At 38.2% G+C, this 15,621-nt stretch overlaps 1 protein-coding gene across 1 annotated transcript; it reads left to right on the top strand.

Annotated features, from left to right (window-relative positions):
• Nucleotides 1-8,063: 8,063 nt before the first annotated feature.
• On the top strand, nucleotides 8,064-12,884 carry LOC110704298 (probable glycosyltransferase At5g03795). The gene is made up of 4 exons (XM_021882087.1): nucleotides 8,064-8,636; nucleotides 10,037-10,299; nucleotides 11,315-11,663; nucleotides 11,815-12,884. The coding sequence occupies exons 1-4, from the start codon at nucleotides 8,274-8,276 to the stop codon at nucleotides 12,490-12,492; spliced, it is 1,653 nt and encodes a 550-aa protein (XP_021737779.1). The 5' UTR covers nucleotides 8,064-8,273; the 3' UTR covers nucleotides 12,493-12,884.
• The last annotated feature ends 2,737 nt before the right edge of the window (nucleotides 12,885-15,621 follow it).

Genomic DNA, 15,621 nt, shown 5'->3' with positions numbered 1-15,621 from the left:
GGTTGTTGATGTTGTTGTTGAGCGGCGGCTGGTTGTTAAAGGTGCAGTGGCGCGTGGCTGGATGTGATGCGGTTGTGGTGGTGTTTCTATGCGGTAGTGTGGGAAAGAAAGAGGGCAAGAGCAGAGGTAGATCTAGAAAGAGAATAGAAGAGGAGAGAGGGGAAAGAGAAGAGGAGAGAGAAAGAGAAAGGGGAAAAAGAAGAGATCTAGAGAAGGGAAGAGGGAGAGAGAAAGAGAAAGGGGAAGAGGAGAGAGAAAGAGAAAGGGAAAAAAGGCGGAGAGGGAAAGAGAAGAGGAGAGAGAAAGGGAAAAAGGCGGAGAGGGAAAGAGAAGTGGAGAAATGTCCGGTTTTTAGGGTTTTAAAAAGAATTTTTTTTTTATTATATTCCAACGGAAAATTCCATCGGAAAGCACATATATTCCGGCGGAGTAAAATTCCGTCGGAATTTTCCGACGGATTTGTTGAATTCGTCGGAAATATCCGACGGAACATAAATCCGTCGAAAATTTTGCCTTTTCCGACGAAATTTGCCTGTTTTCTAATAGTGTAGCAAGAGGGGTCAGGCGGCAAGGCTACTTCTGGCCCACTCTTGAGGCAGACGCCATTAAAATGGTGAAGAAGTGTGATAAGTGTCAAAGATTCGGCAAACTCATACAACGTATGGCCACTGATCTGACGGCCATCCACAGCCCATTACCATTCGCCAAATGGGGCATGGATATTTTTGGTCCGTATACACCTGCTCCAGGCGGACGATGGTATATTCTAGTCGTTGTTGTCTACTTCACCAAATGGGTAGAAGAAGAGGTTGTCAAAGGCATCAAGACAAAGGATGTCATCTCCTTCATCTGGAAGAATATCATCACCCGGTTTGGGGTACCTATGTTTATGGTCTTTGACAATGGCCCTCAGCTTGAGACGCCTGCCCTCAAGAATTGGTTGGGAGACTAAGGGATCTCTCATTGCTTTTCATCAGCCGGCTGTTTCCAAGCAAACGGCCAATCTCAGACGGCATTAAAAAGAAAGTTGAAAGATCAGAGCTGCGGTCTATGGGCGGATGAGTTGCCTCATGTCCTATGGGCCATTAGAACAACAGAAAAAGGGGCAACCGGCGAAACCCCGTTTCTCATAGTTTATGGTGCTGAAGCTGTCTTGCCCATCGAACACTATGAGCCGACTCTGTCTTGCCCATTGTATATGATGAAGAGGCAAACTGGGAGGCCTTGCGGCTAGCATTGGACTCGCTTCCAGAGCGTAGGGGCAATGCCGCCTTGCGTCATGAGATTCACCGTCTGAGAATGACAAAAGCCTACAACAAAAGAGTACACAAGCGGCCCTTGAAAGTAGGGGACTTTGTGTTACGAAAAATGGAGGCAACCAGTAAGGCCAATGAGCAAGGAAAACTGATTCCCAATTGGGAAAGCCCCTACCGGATCTGTGAAGAAGTGAGAGGCGGCACCTTCCGCCTGGAAATTCCAGACGGCAGGCAGCTAGCCAGAACTTAGAATGTAGGTAACTTAAAAAAGTACTACTTCTAAGACTTATTAAAACCAATCGTCTGCTCCAACATGAGTAGACATCTGGCGATGCCCATCCGGGTGAATTTGTCGCAGAGAGCATCTCCCATTCGGGTGGTACATTGCTATATAAGATCAAAAAACAAATGGCCCTACCGACTGTCTGGATTAAGATAAGCTCTCAGCCGTTTGAATTGATCTAATGAGACCTAGATAACTAAAAGTTACCGCCTGTTCTATCACAAACGATAATCGGCTACTATCTTAGTTGGATACACATTATTTTATACACCGTTTAACGCCTGCTATTCCACCGGGGCAATACAGGCGGCAAAGTTTCAAATCATAAATATAAACTAAGTCTAAAAACTTAGCAGCTACGGAATGTTCGTTTTAAAACGACCTGATGAGGCCAATGGCTGGATGATATTAAAAACCATCGTCTGCTCCAACATGAGTAGACATCCGGCGACGCTCATCCGGGAGAATTCGTCGCAGAGAGCATCTCCCATCTGGGTGGTACATTGTTCTATAAACTTATTGCAAACGGCAAAGATTGATTAGCCCCCCTGAGGCGCACTCATAGCCGTTTCACATGAGCAAGTTAAGGGAATCCCAGACGGTATACAAAAATCGCATGTCTCATTGACACCAACCGGTAACCGGCCGTTATTCCAACTTAGATTAAAATCTCATGATAATTGACTTAGAAATTAAAAGCCCATCGGCAACATCGATACGGTCAATGACCGTCTGATACTCTATCCGGATGCTAGATGGACGACTGTCCGCTTGGTTTGGGATAATCACCTTAGTGATTGATTAACTCAGAAATTAGTCATGCCCTTTCAGGTATCAATAATTTCCAAGTCAATCAATTCACCTTGAAAACCAAGCGCACAACCGTCCAGGGGTAAAAGCAGCCGGTATAGTAAAAAATTTCATAGATAAAAGCTAGTTAAATACTTTGCAAGAATCTATGCATATCAAGAATCGCAAAAATTGAAACAAATTTGACATAACCGACCCAGTCGGCAATTTCATAAAATAAAGCCCGACCAAAAGGCTGGGAGAGTAAGTGTTAAACCGGATCTACGTCCGGGAAAATGAAGAATTGTTAACAAGTACAGAGATACTCGGCATACATCGAAAATGCAGACGGCCAAAGGCCGAATAGAAATAACAAAAGCTAATTTTACTAAGGCGGGGCAGCCGGCGCATCCTTCCCAGGCGGAGGTAGAGCAGAATTCACTTGTGCTTCGTCTTCCGGTTGCTCTTCCTCCTCACCCTCCCCTGCGGCTTGAGCTGGCTCTTCACCGTCTGAGGCCTCCTTGTTTGCCCGTTCCTCAAATGACTCAGGCTCCGGCTTCCCTTCAGCCCTTGTAGAAAGAACAAGATCTGCATACTGATAGGCCAAAGCCGAGACGCCATAATCAACATCCTGATGCACAAGGTCCCAGGCCATCCTCATCCGATCTTCGCAGTCTTATTCATTCTCTTCAATGAGGCGGCTTTGCTAAGCCTCTAGAGTTGTTCTGAAGTTGCCCTGGGAGGCGGCCATCTCACTCTTCAGATGGCCGACGTCTGCTCGGAGAGTGGTGTTCTCCCTGTCGGCGTCCTCCAAAGCTTTGAGGTCCGCCCGAGCATTCTTGAGCGCCGCCTCAAGATTTGCGGCCTTCTCATTAGCCTCAGCAAGGGCAGTTGTTAGCCGCTTGATGGTTTCCGCCTATGACATTAGCTCAGCTTTAGACTCAAGTTCAATTATCGTACTCTGATACTGAGCAACGTCACCGGACTCAGTCGCCCGTTTATTAGCCCGCCTTACCTCTTCCTGCTTCCGAGCATACGGCTTCTTCACCCCATCTACTCTCAACATCGCCTGTATATATGCAAACAGTGTGTTAAAAAAAAACCGGCATTATACTTAAAGGAATGTGAATAAAGTTATTATACCTCAGATAGCAGGGAGAGGATGCGATCAACATTGAACGCCTAAATCCCAAGGATGGCCTCCTTGTCCTCCTTGCGAATAGACCTCAGCATGGTCTTGGAGAACTGTTGCACATCCGGCCACCGGGGGATTGATCTGCAGTAGAAGGTAGATTTGGTGAGAAAGCTACATAGGCGCCACCAACAGACTGCCGACTGCCTGAGGAACCCTTCGACTATAGCTGTGAATGTGACTTGACCCGCATGAGCCAACCAAGCTCAAAGGGGGAGTTGAAGGGGTCAACTGTACCTTTGGGATAAGGCTGAAGGCTCAGATTGCCAATAGCCGCTGCAGAATCGCTTGCAGCTTTGGGTGGCTCGCCACCCTTTGGCACCTCAAAGGCACCCGACTTGTTAGAGAGGTCTATCCCCAGACCAGTGTTCTTCCTGATAGTCTTCCCTCCGATGGTCAGACGGCTTTTTCCCAAGCGGAAGCTCATGAGCCGTCTGAGCAGAAGATAGCTTCCGGGACTTGGCAGAGCTTGTGACTTCGTCATCCGGCTTCCGTTTGATCATCTTGGTAAGTGATCTGGTATCCCCTTTGTCACCATCCGGAAAGACAAATCAGACATTAATTATATAGTCGGATTATAGCCGTCAGTATACATAAACATGAAATGGGAGAAGCTGGGGCAGGCGGATTATACCTGGCCCTTAGCCGCCAGTTGGGCTTTCTTCTTCTCCGCATTATCCTTGTGGATTTGAGCTGCAGAGCCGGTAGGCGTCTTTTCTTTGGGAAGCATGCTTCTGGCGGTTTCTGCAAAAAGAACCGTATGTCAGATCATTAAGCAGACCTAAATTCACAAGAAACAATAGAGATGGCATAAAATTGACGGATGCATGCTCTACGTACGTCTATCGAACATATTGCTCAGACCGCAGGCGGACAAGAACGCCTCGTCTCTCAGCCACTCATGTTTGGGAATCCAGTTCTTGGATACACTTATTAATTCGTCGGATGAGAGGGGGGTGTTTGTAAGTTCAAAGAACCCCGGCTCTATTATTTTTTCATAATCCTCATCCGGAACCTTTGGAAGAGCACATTTCTGCCCCAATAGATCCGACTTTTTATTATAACAGCGATACTCTAAGTTATCTCGCCGTTTGGGGGCAGAAACCAGGTAGAACAGATTCTTCCAATCAAATCACTTAGACAGTTTGTCTATGGTCATCAAATTGTTGGGATAGGTGGTTAAGGTGTACCACGCCCACCAGCCGCCTGGGCTACGGCTGAGATAGTGCATGGGGGCAAAATCCTCCCAGCCGAGATGGAGGCCCTGCATCTCGCAGGCGGTGATGTAGCCCAGAATGTTAACCCAAGAATTTAGGGTTAACTAACACACTCCCAGGCCATATCCTCGCAGGATAGCCTTGATTGAATCGTGAAGGGGGAAGCGGAGACCGATTAGGAAGGCCGCCTCATAGCAGCCGAAGAAATTGTTGGTGTTTGGCTGGTCATCCTTCAAGGCAATGGTACCCAGAGCAAGCGACACCCGGATGTCACAGCCCTCGCCAAGAGGACGTTTTAATTTAAAGTCCGCCAGGTTATTTTCCATGTTTGCCCTATCTCTGGCAGATACATGGATCCGGAACGGATCCCCCTCTTTGCTCCACTTTTTCCTCTCTTCTACTTCACTATCCTCAACCGGTGATAGTGAGCCACTGCTGCTCTCCTCAGAGTTAGACCTAGAGGCGGTCTCCACCCCCCCCCCCCCCCCCGCCTCTCTCACAGACTTCATTATCCTCCTCAAAGCCAGACACAGAGGCGGCTTCTTCACCGTCTCTCTTTTCTGATTCAAGGATCCCATCACTAGGAGTGCTGGGTGCACCCGAAGGGGATCCCCTTCCCTCCTCAGCCGGTACTTCCTCAGGTGGCACATCTTCAGTGCCTTCTTCCCTATATTTAGGATCTAGCGTCGCCCATCTTGTCTAAGCCATAGTGTCCTCGCAGACACGGAGAAGGTCGGATTTGGAGATGAACAAGGGTGATCCAAACACCCAGAGACGGCACCCCTAGTCTTAGACTCAGCCGTACCAGGAGACCGGCTAACTATTGTCCTAGGCTGTGCCGTGTGTGTTGTTGGTGAATCTATTTATGGAATGATATGTAAACAAACGGAAAAAGTATGAAAGAGTTGAGAAGTGGAGAGACGGAACCTCTAAGATGTTTCTGAAAGTGGTGTCAAGCGCTGATCGGCTGTAACAGGCGGTTGTTAGATATTCTCCTGTTTGTGAGATGCACAGACAGTAGACCGGCTGTAACCAGTTGGAAAACAAAGGACAATTATCTGGAAAGCACACAAGCGGCTGTCAGATATTCTCTCTATAAGAACGTTTGACTCTCTCTAGACTTTGGAAATGTCAAAAATGAGGGAGGGTAAAACCCAATTTATGGAAGGGTAAATTCAGGGGCATCCCGTAATTTTCCCAGAAGGTGAACAGTTAAACTGTTCACCAATGCCTAAGTGCAAAGTGTCACAAGTGCCACGTGGCATGCCACGTCACACTTGTGAAGGGCAAATGTTTAGGGTAAAAATACCCAAGGCCACGTGGCCCAATAAAATGGTGACACGTGTCACCGTAAGAGAGGTTCAAAACGAACCTCTCCTCAGCTGACACGTGGCACTCGCAATCATTGGAAAAAAGACGGCCTTCAAGGCCCAATTCCCTAGGCTGTCAAAAGGCGGCGCAGCCCATCAGTCCTAAGTTTCCGTAACCTAGGATTGGGGCACGAATTTCAATGACCCTATAAATAGGGAGATTGACCCCCCTTTGGGAAAAAACATTGAATGATTGCAACATAATCAATTCTCTCGAAAACAGAGAAAAACACCTGATCTCGGAATCCGAGAAGATTTCACTTTACTTTCCGCACCTTTTTACATTCTCCGTACACGTTCTAACTTGATTGTCAGAGGCGGAACTCCACCCAACCAGAGTCTCCGTTGTTTTGCAGGTACAGGCGCCCGGAATCCAGACTTAGTGGCGTAACTCTCCCGAGGGACACGAAAAACCCCGAAACACTATATAATTATTTTTAATTTGATTTTTTTTTTATATTTATTTAAAAAATGTAACCGTCACCCACATTTTTGGATATTTGGATCGGATATTTGTTATTAGATATCCAAAATTCGACTTAGTTCGGATATTTTCTGAATATCAGGTATCCGAAAATTCAAAAATTAATATCCGAATAAGCATCCAATATTTGAAAATTTTGGATCGGATATCCTAAATTATCGAATCGGATGCAAATCGGATATTCGGATTGTTTTGCTCAGCCCTACTGATAAATTTAGGGTCAACCATATACAACTACACAAAATAAGTACTCCCTCCATTTTCTTTAAAAAAAGCTAGAGTTGGGAACGCGGAGTTTTAGGAGGTTCAACAAAATAAGATGTTAGTGAGGTTGATAAGGTAATAATAGAGTGGGGACCGTTAGTGGGTAAAGACATATTATTAAATTGTAAAGATTTCCTAAAGAGAAGTGTAGCTTTTAAAAACATGGACGAAAATAGCAAATATAGCTAAAAAAAAAAAAACAGAGACAATATTTGGCTTTCATGTAACCACAGTACAACACGATATTCAATAAGCTTAATAGGCTATGGATTAGATGTAGGCTAGACACGATATGCAACACCAGAAATCCTTATATATATATATATATATAGAGGTGATCATTGGGCGGGTTGGAGAAAAAAAAAAAAAGATGAAAAAAAGCCAGCCATTAAATTTGAAGGGCCAAGACGATCTAAGGTTTGGGCCGAAAATTGTAGCTCGAACTCGTAATTTCGAGCCGGGTCAATCGGGCTTTTGGGCCATATTTGGGCCGAGTCTTTAAAATACCTAAACATGTTAAAAAGTATTTGCCCATGGCCCGCCAAAAAAAATTTTAATTCAAGCTTAGCCGGGTTCAACTTTGTGCCGATAAGTTATACACATGGCTTGCCCAAAAAATCATGGTGGGCCCATTTTGATCAACTCTACGTATAATAAGGCTCAATAAGTTTCAATTTTTATAAGTTCTAATTTAAATAAGCTTTGATAAAATCCAAATAGTTAATTCACTAAAAGACATCGTATTTATATGACATCAACACATTATATTAAAAGCATTACCGTACCTAATAACAAAGTCTTCCAAAAACTAGAGTTGTCAAATTAGATGTGAGAGTCGGCTCAAATTAAGTCATGTACAAAGTATTGCAATTAATTGAAAAAAATGCTGCAACTAATTTGAAACGAAGGAAATACTCCGTAGAGTTCTCCTTCAATCACTTCCAATTTGATCAGGTTATTCTCAGCTCGAATCAATTTGAACTCTATCAAAAACTCCAAAAAACTGTTTTGTCATGTAGCAAGGATTAACAGTCAAACAAAATGGTTCACATTCACATTGACCCCCACCCTTACATTTGGCTTTAAACTAGTTTTTGGTTTCATTCATCTTTTTATTGCATGCACTTGATTCCAAAACAAGGTCTGATCAAACAGACGCCTGGCTGGTTGAATTGAAGGTGCAACTATTTATCACCAGATGTTCACTTTCTCTTGATTTCTGACCCACTTTTTTTAATTTAAAGCATAAAACCTTTCACTTCTTTTGTCTTCCAACTACCAAATTCTAAACCACCTCCTTTTTACAATAACCCCTTTTTTCAGTGCAAAGAAATAACAAACTAAACATGTTGCACCATACCAAAAAAACTTTTGGTTGATTTTGTTTAAAATGTTGAAAATTAGAACAATAACATGAAATGAAATTAGAAGAGAATAAAAATAAAATGGGGTATTTGTATTTATCATCACCATTAGTGAAAGTAATAATTTGCTTCACTATACCATTGATTTTGTTATTTGGGTTTGTTTCATTCAATGGTGGTCTTAATCCAAACCCTTTGATTTTGCCGTCTTCGTTGTCGTCGAAGACGGCGGAAACTTCATCAAGTGTAAATTCAAAGGAAATACACCGAGTTTCAACTGAAGAATTGAGATTAAAAATTGAAGAAGGGATAATAGCAGAGAAAGCTAGTGTTGTAACAGAGGAATCTGGTTTATCAACACCTTCTGATCATGTTGCAACAATTCAAGCTGCTAATAACTCATCTGTTTTTGCACTTGTGAGAACTTTTATCACTTTTTCTCTCTTTTCTTCCGTTGTTTATTTTTTGTAGTCATTCTTAGTCTGTCGTTTTTCGTGACATGTTTTTGCATTAGCGACATGGTGTCGTATACGAAAATTTTCACTTTGGTGCTCGGAGATTTGACATAATTTCACTTTGGTGTCCTGATGTTTTTTTTTTTTTTTTTTTTTTTCCCTTTTGATCTCATGAATAAATTTTTTTAGTAAGAGTTTTGTTTTAATTACGGGTCACACACACATTTATATTGTTCAATGATTACTAACAAGTGTGTTTAAGAAAGTTTTCATCCATCCCAAATTTCCAGAAGACATTTACAAAAACAAGAAAATCAATTACTTTTCCTTATATTTCTCTCCGTGTTTTTGTCCTAAAATTCTAGAAAAGTTTTTTTTTATTTTTTTATTTTTATTTTCATTTTTATAATTATTATTATTTTTTTATTTATTGAGTCTTTGATTGTATTATCGACGAGTGCATGAATTTTACTTCGGGTTTGAACGAGATTAATACGTGAAACAAGAACAATAGGAAAATGAATTACTTGAAACAAAATTTTTATTTGTAGGGCATAAAATATTGAAAATAACTTCTGAAAAAGTTAATGTTTTTAAACCAATTTTATTTTTTATTTATTTTTTTATTTATTTATTTTTTTTTGGTTCACTTTCCTCTTGAAATAAATAATTATTATACAAATTATTATGAATGTATAATCATCAATGTAGGTCTTACTTTCACAAAAAAATAAATGTAGGTCTTAGCCGGTTTTTATCTTTTTTTTTTTTTAAAAAAAATATTTAATTATGCTCCGTAGAATTAATTAATTGATACTATGTTGTCTTTGTAGATTGATATAGCACCAAATATAGCTTGAAACTTTATTTTGGTACAAGTACAATGAGATGGACCAAAAATTTGGTTAATTACTAATGGTAATTTGAGAGTAGTCTATCTTTCACAACTTAAAATAATACTTGTAATTTTTTTTTTTTTTTTGACAACCAATAATACTTGTAATTATTCTGTGAAAAAAAAAATAATGCTTGCAATTACTACTCCGTAATTCCGTTCTTAAAAGAGCTTTCTTCTCATTAATCTTTTTCCACAATATTTAATGTAGCATCGATATAATTATAATTATAAATATAATTATAAAGTGTAAACATCTTTTAAGAACGGAAGTAGTACTTGTATACATTACAAATCAATGTGATTATTAATTTTGGAGGGACATGATAACTTTTAAAAAATATATATATATAGTAGAGAAGTGGAATTGATTTTTTTATTTATTTTTTTTTTCTTGACAATGGGATTTACTAAATTTGGTTAAGTGATGTTGTTATACAAAAGACTAATTTAGCTGAGTTCAACAGGCGACAAATGGGAGCTCAATGACATTAAAGGACATGACTCCAAATTCAACCGATATCATCGTCACTACCTTAAATGAAACACATACCCCTCCCATGAGGAAAGTCGAACTAGAGAAGGTGGTTACTGATTTGGATAAGCTTGAAATCGGGCTTCAAAAGGCTCGGGCCGGAATCAAGGAAGCTAAGTTTACAAATCGTACGTATGATGACCCCGATTTTAAGCCCGTCGGTCCAATGTATTGGAACTCCAATGCTTTTCACAGGTATGTAAGATAAACTAAGCATTATAGCATATTCGGAAAATGTCGTTACAACTTGACTAACTAAAATGCCAGGCTATTACTTATGTTATACTCCGTACTCCATTTCTCTTTATAGACGTATTGGATATATTTATTTTATAAAATCGTATCACATCTTGAATTTAGAGTTGGAACAATGTCACGCCATTTAGAATTATAATTTCTTAAAATGATACTTTAGATAAATGTATGTCCTAGTACTATTGCCGAATTTGGTGCATGTTCAATTTGGCTTGGCGATTGAGACGTAAATGCTACTCTTGCTGAGTTGTTGGTTATATTTCATTAAATACATTTGGCAGTATATGTATGATTAGTGTTAATTTAAGGTACATGCATAATAAGCAAACTTTAATTTATATTCTACTCGAAAAGTTACTCCACTTAGAAATTGAGGGACAAAAAGTTATTATGAGTTTCTTCTTTTTGGAAAGTCTAAACATTTGTTTTACCCTAGCTAATGTGTTTTAGTGGTCACTGATTCTTTCAAGATTTGAGCTTTATAAACATGTATGGAAATTAAATTAAAGGTCTTTTTTCTTGCTTATTCAGATTTCTATATATTGCACATAATGTATGTGTTAACATTTACCTAATATGAGATGCAATGCTAATTAAGATAAACTCGAGTATTTAAAAAAAGAGGGTGAGAAGGATTAGTCGATTTGATAATTTACACAATCTAACTTGTTATCATGATTATTTATAGAAAAACGAATTAATTACATGATTTGGCCTGGTAAATTTAGAATTGATTGTATTTTAAGTTGCATAATTCCTTTGATCAACATGTACATTCACAATTTCCTTTATATAGCAAATAATAAATTGGTCAAATTGCACTTCCGTAGAAAACATCATTTGTTTATAGCGGAAAGAGAGATGTATTAAGATAATACTCCGTAGTATGTGAAAAGCTTCGCGATATAGAAATGTTAAAACTTTGTGCTTGCATATGATCGATAATTGCGTGCAGGAGCTACTTGGAAATGGAGAAACGATTTAAGGTTTTTGTTTACGAGGAAGGTGAAACCCCATTGTTCCACAACGGCCCTTGTAAAAGTATATACTCAACCGAAGGGAACTTCATACACCTTATGGAGATCAATAATCAATTCCGAACTAAGAACCGAGAGAAGGCTCATGTGTTCTTCCTTCCCTTTAGTGTCACTATGATGGTTCATTATGTTTATCCACGGGACTCTCATGACTTTGGTCCCATTAAACACACCGTGAGAGATTATATCAATGTCGTTTCTAGCAAGTATCCTTATTGGAATCGTAGCCTTGGAGCTGATCATTTTATGCTCTCTTGTCATGACTGGGTACGTATCAGATTGATCAACATAATATTCGATCTTCTCAAATATAATGTTACAACGTAGCATTGATAATCAATTTTTGATGCCTTTTTTTATGAAGTTAGCTAAAAATGCCGCCTTTTTTTTTTTTTTTTTTTTTTTGTTCCTGATTAAGGGGCCAGAAGCATCAAATTCAGTTCCTTACCTAAGCAAGAACTCAATTCGAGTCCTATGCAATGCTAATACCTCCGAAGGGTTTAAGCCTCGGAAGGATATATCCCTTCCTGAAATCAACCTTCGAACGGGGGATATCCAAGGGTTCGTTGGAGGACCATCCCCTTCACGGCGCTCCATCTTAGGATTTTTCGCGGGTGGACTTCATGGACCAATTAGGCCTATCCTCCTAGAGTATTGGGGAAACAACAACGACGAAGACTTGAAAATCTACAACTACCTACCAAAAGGAGTTTCCTACTATGACATGCTAAAAAATAGCAAGTTTTGTATTTGTCCTAGTGGTTATGAGGTCGCGAGCCCTAGGATCGTCGAGGCAATATACACCGGGTGTGTGCCTGTTCTTATATCGGATCACTACGTACCACCATTTAGTGATGTGTTGAATTGGAAGTCCTTTTCAATTGAAGTCTCGGTGAAGGACATACCGAACTTGAAGATGATCTTATCAAGCGTTTCTACAAAAAAATATTTGAAGATGTACCGAAGAGTGCTTCAAGTAAGGAGGCATTTCGAAGTTCATTCTCCTCCTAAACGCTATGATTTCTTCCATATGATACTTCATTCGGTTTGGCTTCGGAGATTGAACGTTCATGTTCATGATCATCAAGAGTTATAGACACTGTAAATCTTTCCAAAAAAAATACATATAATGTGAAAATGAGTTCATTTGTGGTAGTTGTAAGTAGGGGAAACCAAATCTAGTTACTAGTACGTCATGATTTAATTTGATATCATTGTTCATAAAGTACATGATACAATGGTACAAGAATAAAATATTAAATTTGTATAAATGGACTCCATCCTCTATGGATGTTTTTCCTTTTTTTTTTTAAATACAAAGTATGTAAATAGAGAAATTTTTTTTTTTAAAAGAAAATTTTTCGTTGAACATATAAAACATACGTAAAATTTTGAATTTGAATTTATAGAATACATAACATCGTTGACTACACTATATAAAATTTTAGGTAGAGCCGTAGAGGAGTCTCATTTTCTCCAAAAAAAAAAAAAAAAAAAAAAAAAAAAAGGTACAGGAGTCTCTTCGATACTCAGTACCTTTAATCCAATAATATACATTAACTAATGAGTTGAGCTAAAGTTGTAGTAAAAACAAAACAATAAAGAAAGATGTTAATTATACTTATTAAAAAAGTGAAAACTTTGTTTTATTTGACTTTTTTGTTCAATTTATCTTATTTAAACTTATTTTGTCTTGGTAAAAAAAAAATCCTTTAATTATTTATTTATATACCCTCCTTCAACAAAAAAATATATATATATATATATATATATGTACCCCATAACTATACATATCACCAGTGGCGGAGCCAGGAATTTCAAACCGGGGGGACAAATAAACATCATCACTTAGTTTAATATTGGAGCAAAAATATGCTTGAATAGTTAAAGTTTTACAGCTCAAAATATAAAATACGGAGTACTTAGTCAAAAAATCAACATCGTATACCACTTTTCTCCATAAACTATTTGTTTAGGGGTTCATAATTTTTGAAGATTTCAAACAATTAATAATATAGTTATTTAAATGTAGTACTGTCATAATTATCTATTAGGCTATAACAATCGTAATTTGGGGTAAAGCTCATGCAAAACTACAATTACAAAGATTCAAATACGTATATGGAGTAATTGTTAAGAAATGCATTGAAGTAATATTATCTTATAAAGATTTAGGTTTCAAAATCTTATAAAGATTTATTAAAAAACAAATAAAATAAATAAATAAATAAATAAAGGGAACTACAGTTACAATTATTCAAATAAGTAAATGGGGTAATGTTAAGAATTAAATTGAAGTAATACTATCTTATAAAAATTTAGGTTTCAAAATCTTATAAAGATTTATATATATAATAATTTTTTTTAAAAAAAAAAAAAACAAAAACAAAAAAATAAATAAATAAATAAAGGAAAGAAAAAGCGCACAGGAAGAATCGAACCCAGTTCCTAAGACTACAAGTACAAACTCATGCAACTTACTTTAACCATTGCGCTAACTCCTTTGGTCTATTACATTATGCACAAAATATTGTATTTATACTATTTTTTTTTTGGAAGTGGGGGGACAACTGTCCCCCCTTGTCCCACGCTGGCTCCGCCAGTGCATATCACTATCGTATATATCACTTTGTTTCATTTTATGTCATAAGATTTCTCTGTCTTCAATAGCTGTAATGTAAAAGCAAAAGTTTGTGGTTTGATCAACTCCGAAGTGTTTCTCACGGGATTGACTCTTTTTCAGTCCAATATCGCCCCCTTTCTTTTTCTAGTCAATAAAACCTCAATTTTTTCCTTAATTCAACCACTAACTTCTATCATTTATTGTAAGTCGTAGCAGTAGTTACTAACGGACCAATTACTTTCATTTGAATTTTTCATACTCCTCTTTACAACTTAGCCGCCTATATGTACATCCACACATCCATTTGTAATACATTAATAACATTACCTATGTACAACATGGCTTTCTCAATGATCCATGTATTATTTTTCTTTCTTCTTCCCGCCTTGGCGATAGCCGCCCACCACCACCATCACCACCACCACCACCATCATGACGAGCTAAAATCCATGCATTTTTCGTTATACCAACACGAAACCATCAACAAAACCGGTTACTTTATAGTAAACGGAGTAGCAGGGCCTCATGTTAGCCAAACAACTACCCCATTTGGAACCATATTTGCGTTCCAAGATCCACTTACTACCACAGTATCTTATAGCTCCTTCGCGGTTCATGGAACCGCGCAGGGAGCTTCCATCACGTCGAGCCTGGATGGGCTTCAAAGCATATCGATGGCAAGGATCTCTCTCAACATAAAAAACCACAAGGGTTCGATTTCGATTCTTGGGGAGACTCATAACACAAAACCATCTGATCATCCTGTTGTTGGTGGCACGGGCGATTTCTTGTTTGTTCAAGGATACGTGACCTCGTCTCCCGTTAATCTTGTGGGTATCACTGTTGTTTACAAGATTGAGTTTCATTTGTACTGGCCTCCATATGCTATTAAGAAGTAATACTACGTATTAATGGTGGGGTACGGTTTTTAATTACTAGGCTTGATTTTATTTTGATATTCACTGCAATTGGTAAGTTGTAACTAAATTGGTCCAAACGTTGTGCTTGATTTTTTTTTTTTTTTTTTTTTTTTTTTTTTTTTTTTTTTTTTTTCCGAATAGTCTTGTATTAAGGATGATAATCTATGTATTTGATTATTTTGGAATAATATGGGTGGATTATACTTTTTATTTCTTAGGTTGAATTCTATTCACCTGATTTTCATTTATCTGAACTTAATTAAATATATTTGAACTTGTTAGACATTATTAAAACTTATTTTAGTTGTAATTCGTACATGGTAACCCTTATCCGAACTTATTTTTCCTGAAATTTTCTTGTCTGAACTTATTAAACCTAAAATAAATGAAAATAAGGTGAACGTAACATTATTCATTCACAATTTGTAACCACATATAACATAAATGTAATTATATAAAATGATATTGGATTAGGTTCAATGTAGTAGTTTATTTTTATACTTTGTATGAAGTATTACGAAGTATATTTAACTAAGAATAGTTAATGATAACAATGTTCAAAATTGAGTGCTACTGAAATGTGTAAATTAAAATGTTGGTGAAACAGAGGGTTGTAGTTTGACAGGCGATGAGCTCAATGCTTTTTCTTGATCCACTAATGTAATGTTGCATCGGATGAATA

The sequence above is a fragment of the Chenopodium quinoa genome, unplaced genomic scaffold, assembly GCF_001683475.1.
Source record: "Chenopodium quinoa cultivar QQ74 unplaced genomic scaffold, ASM168347v1, whole genome shotgun sequence".
NCBI classification, from domain to species: Eukaryota; Viridiplantae; Streptophyta; class Magnoliopsida; order Caryophyllales; family Amaranthaceae; genus Chenopodium; species Chenopodium quinoa.
This window is presented reverse-complemented; position numbering and strand designations above follow the sequence as displayed.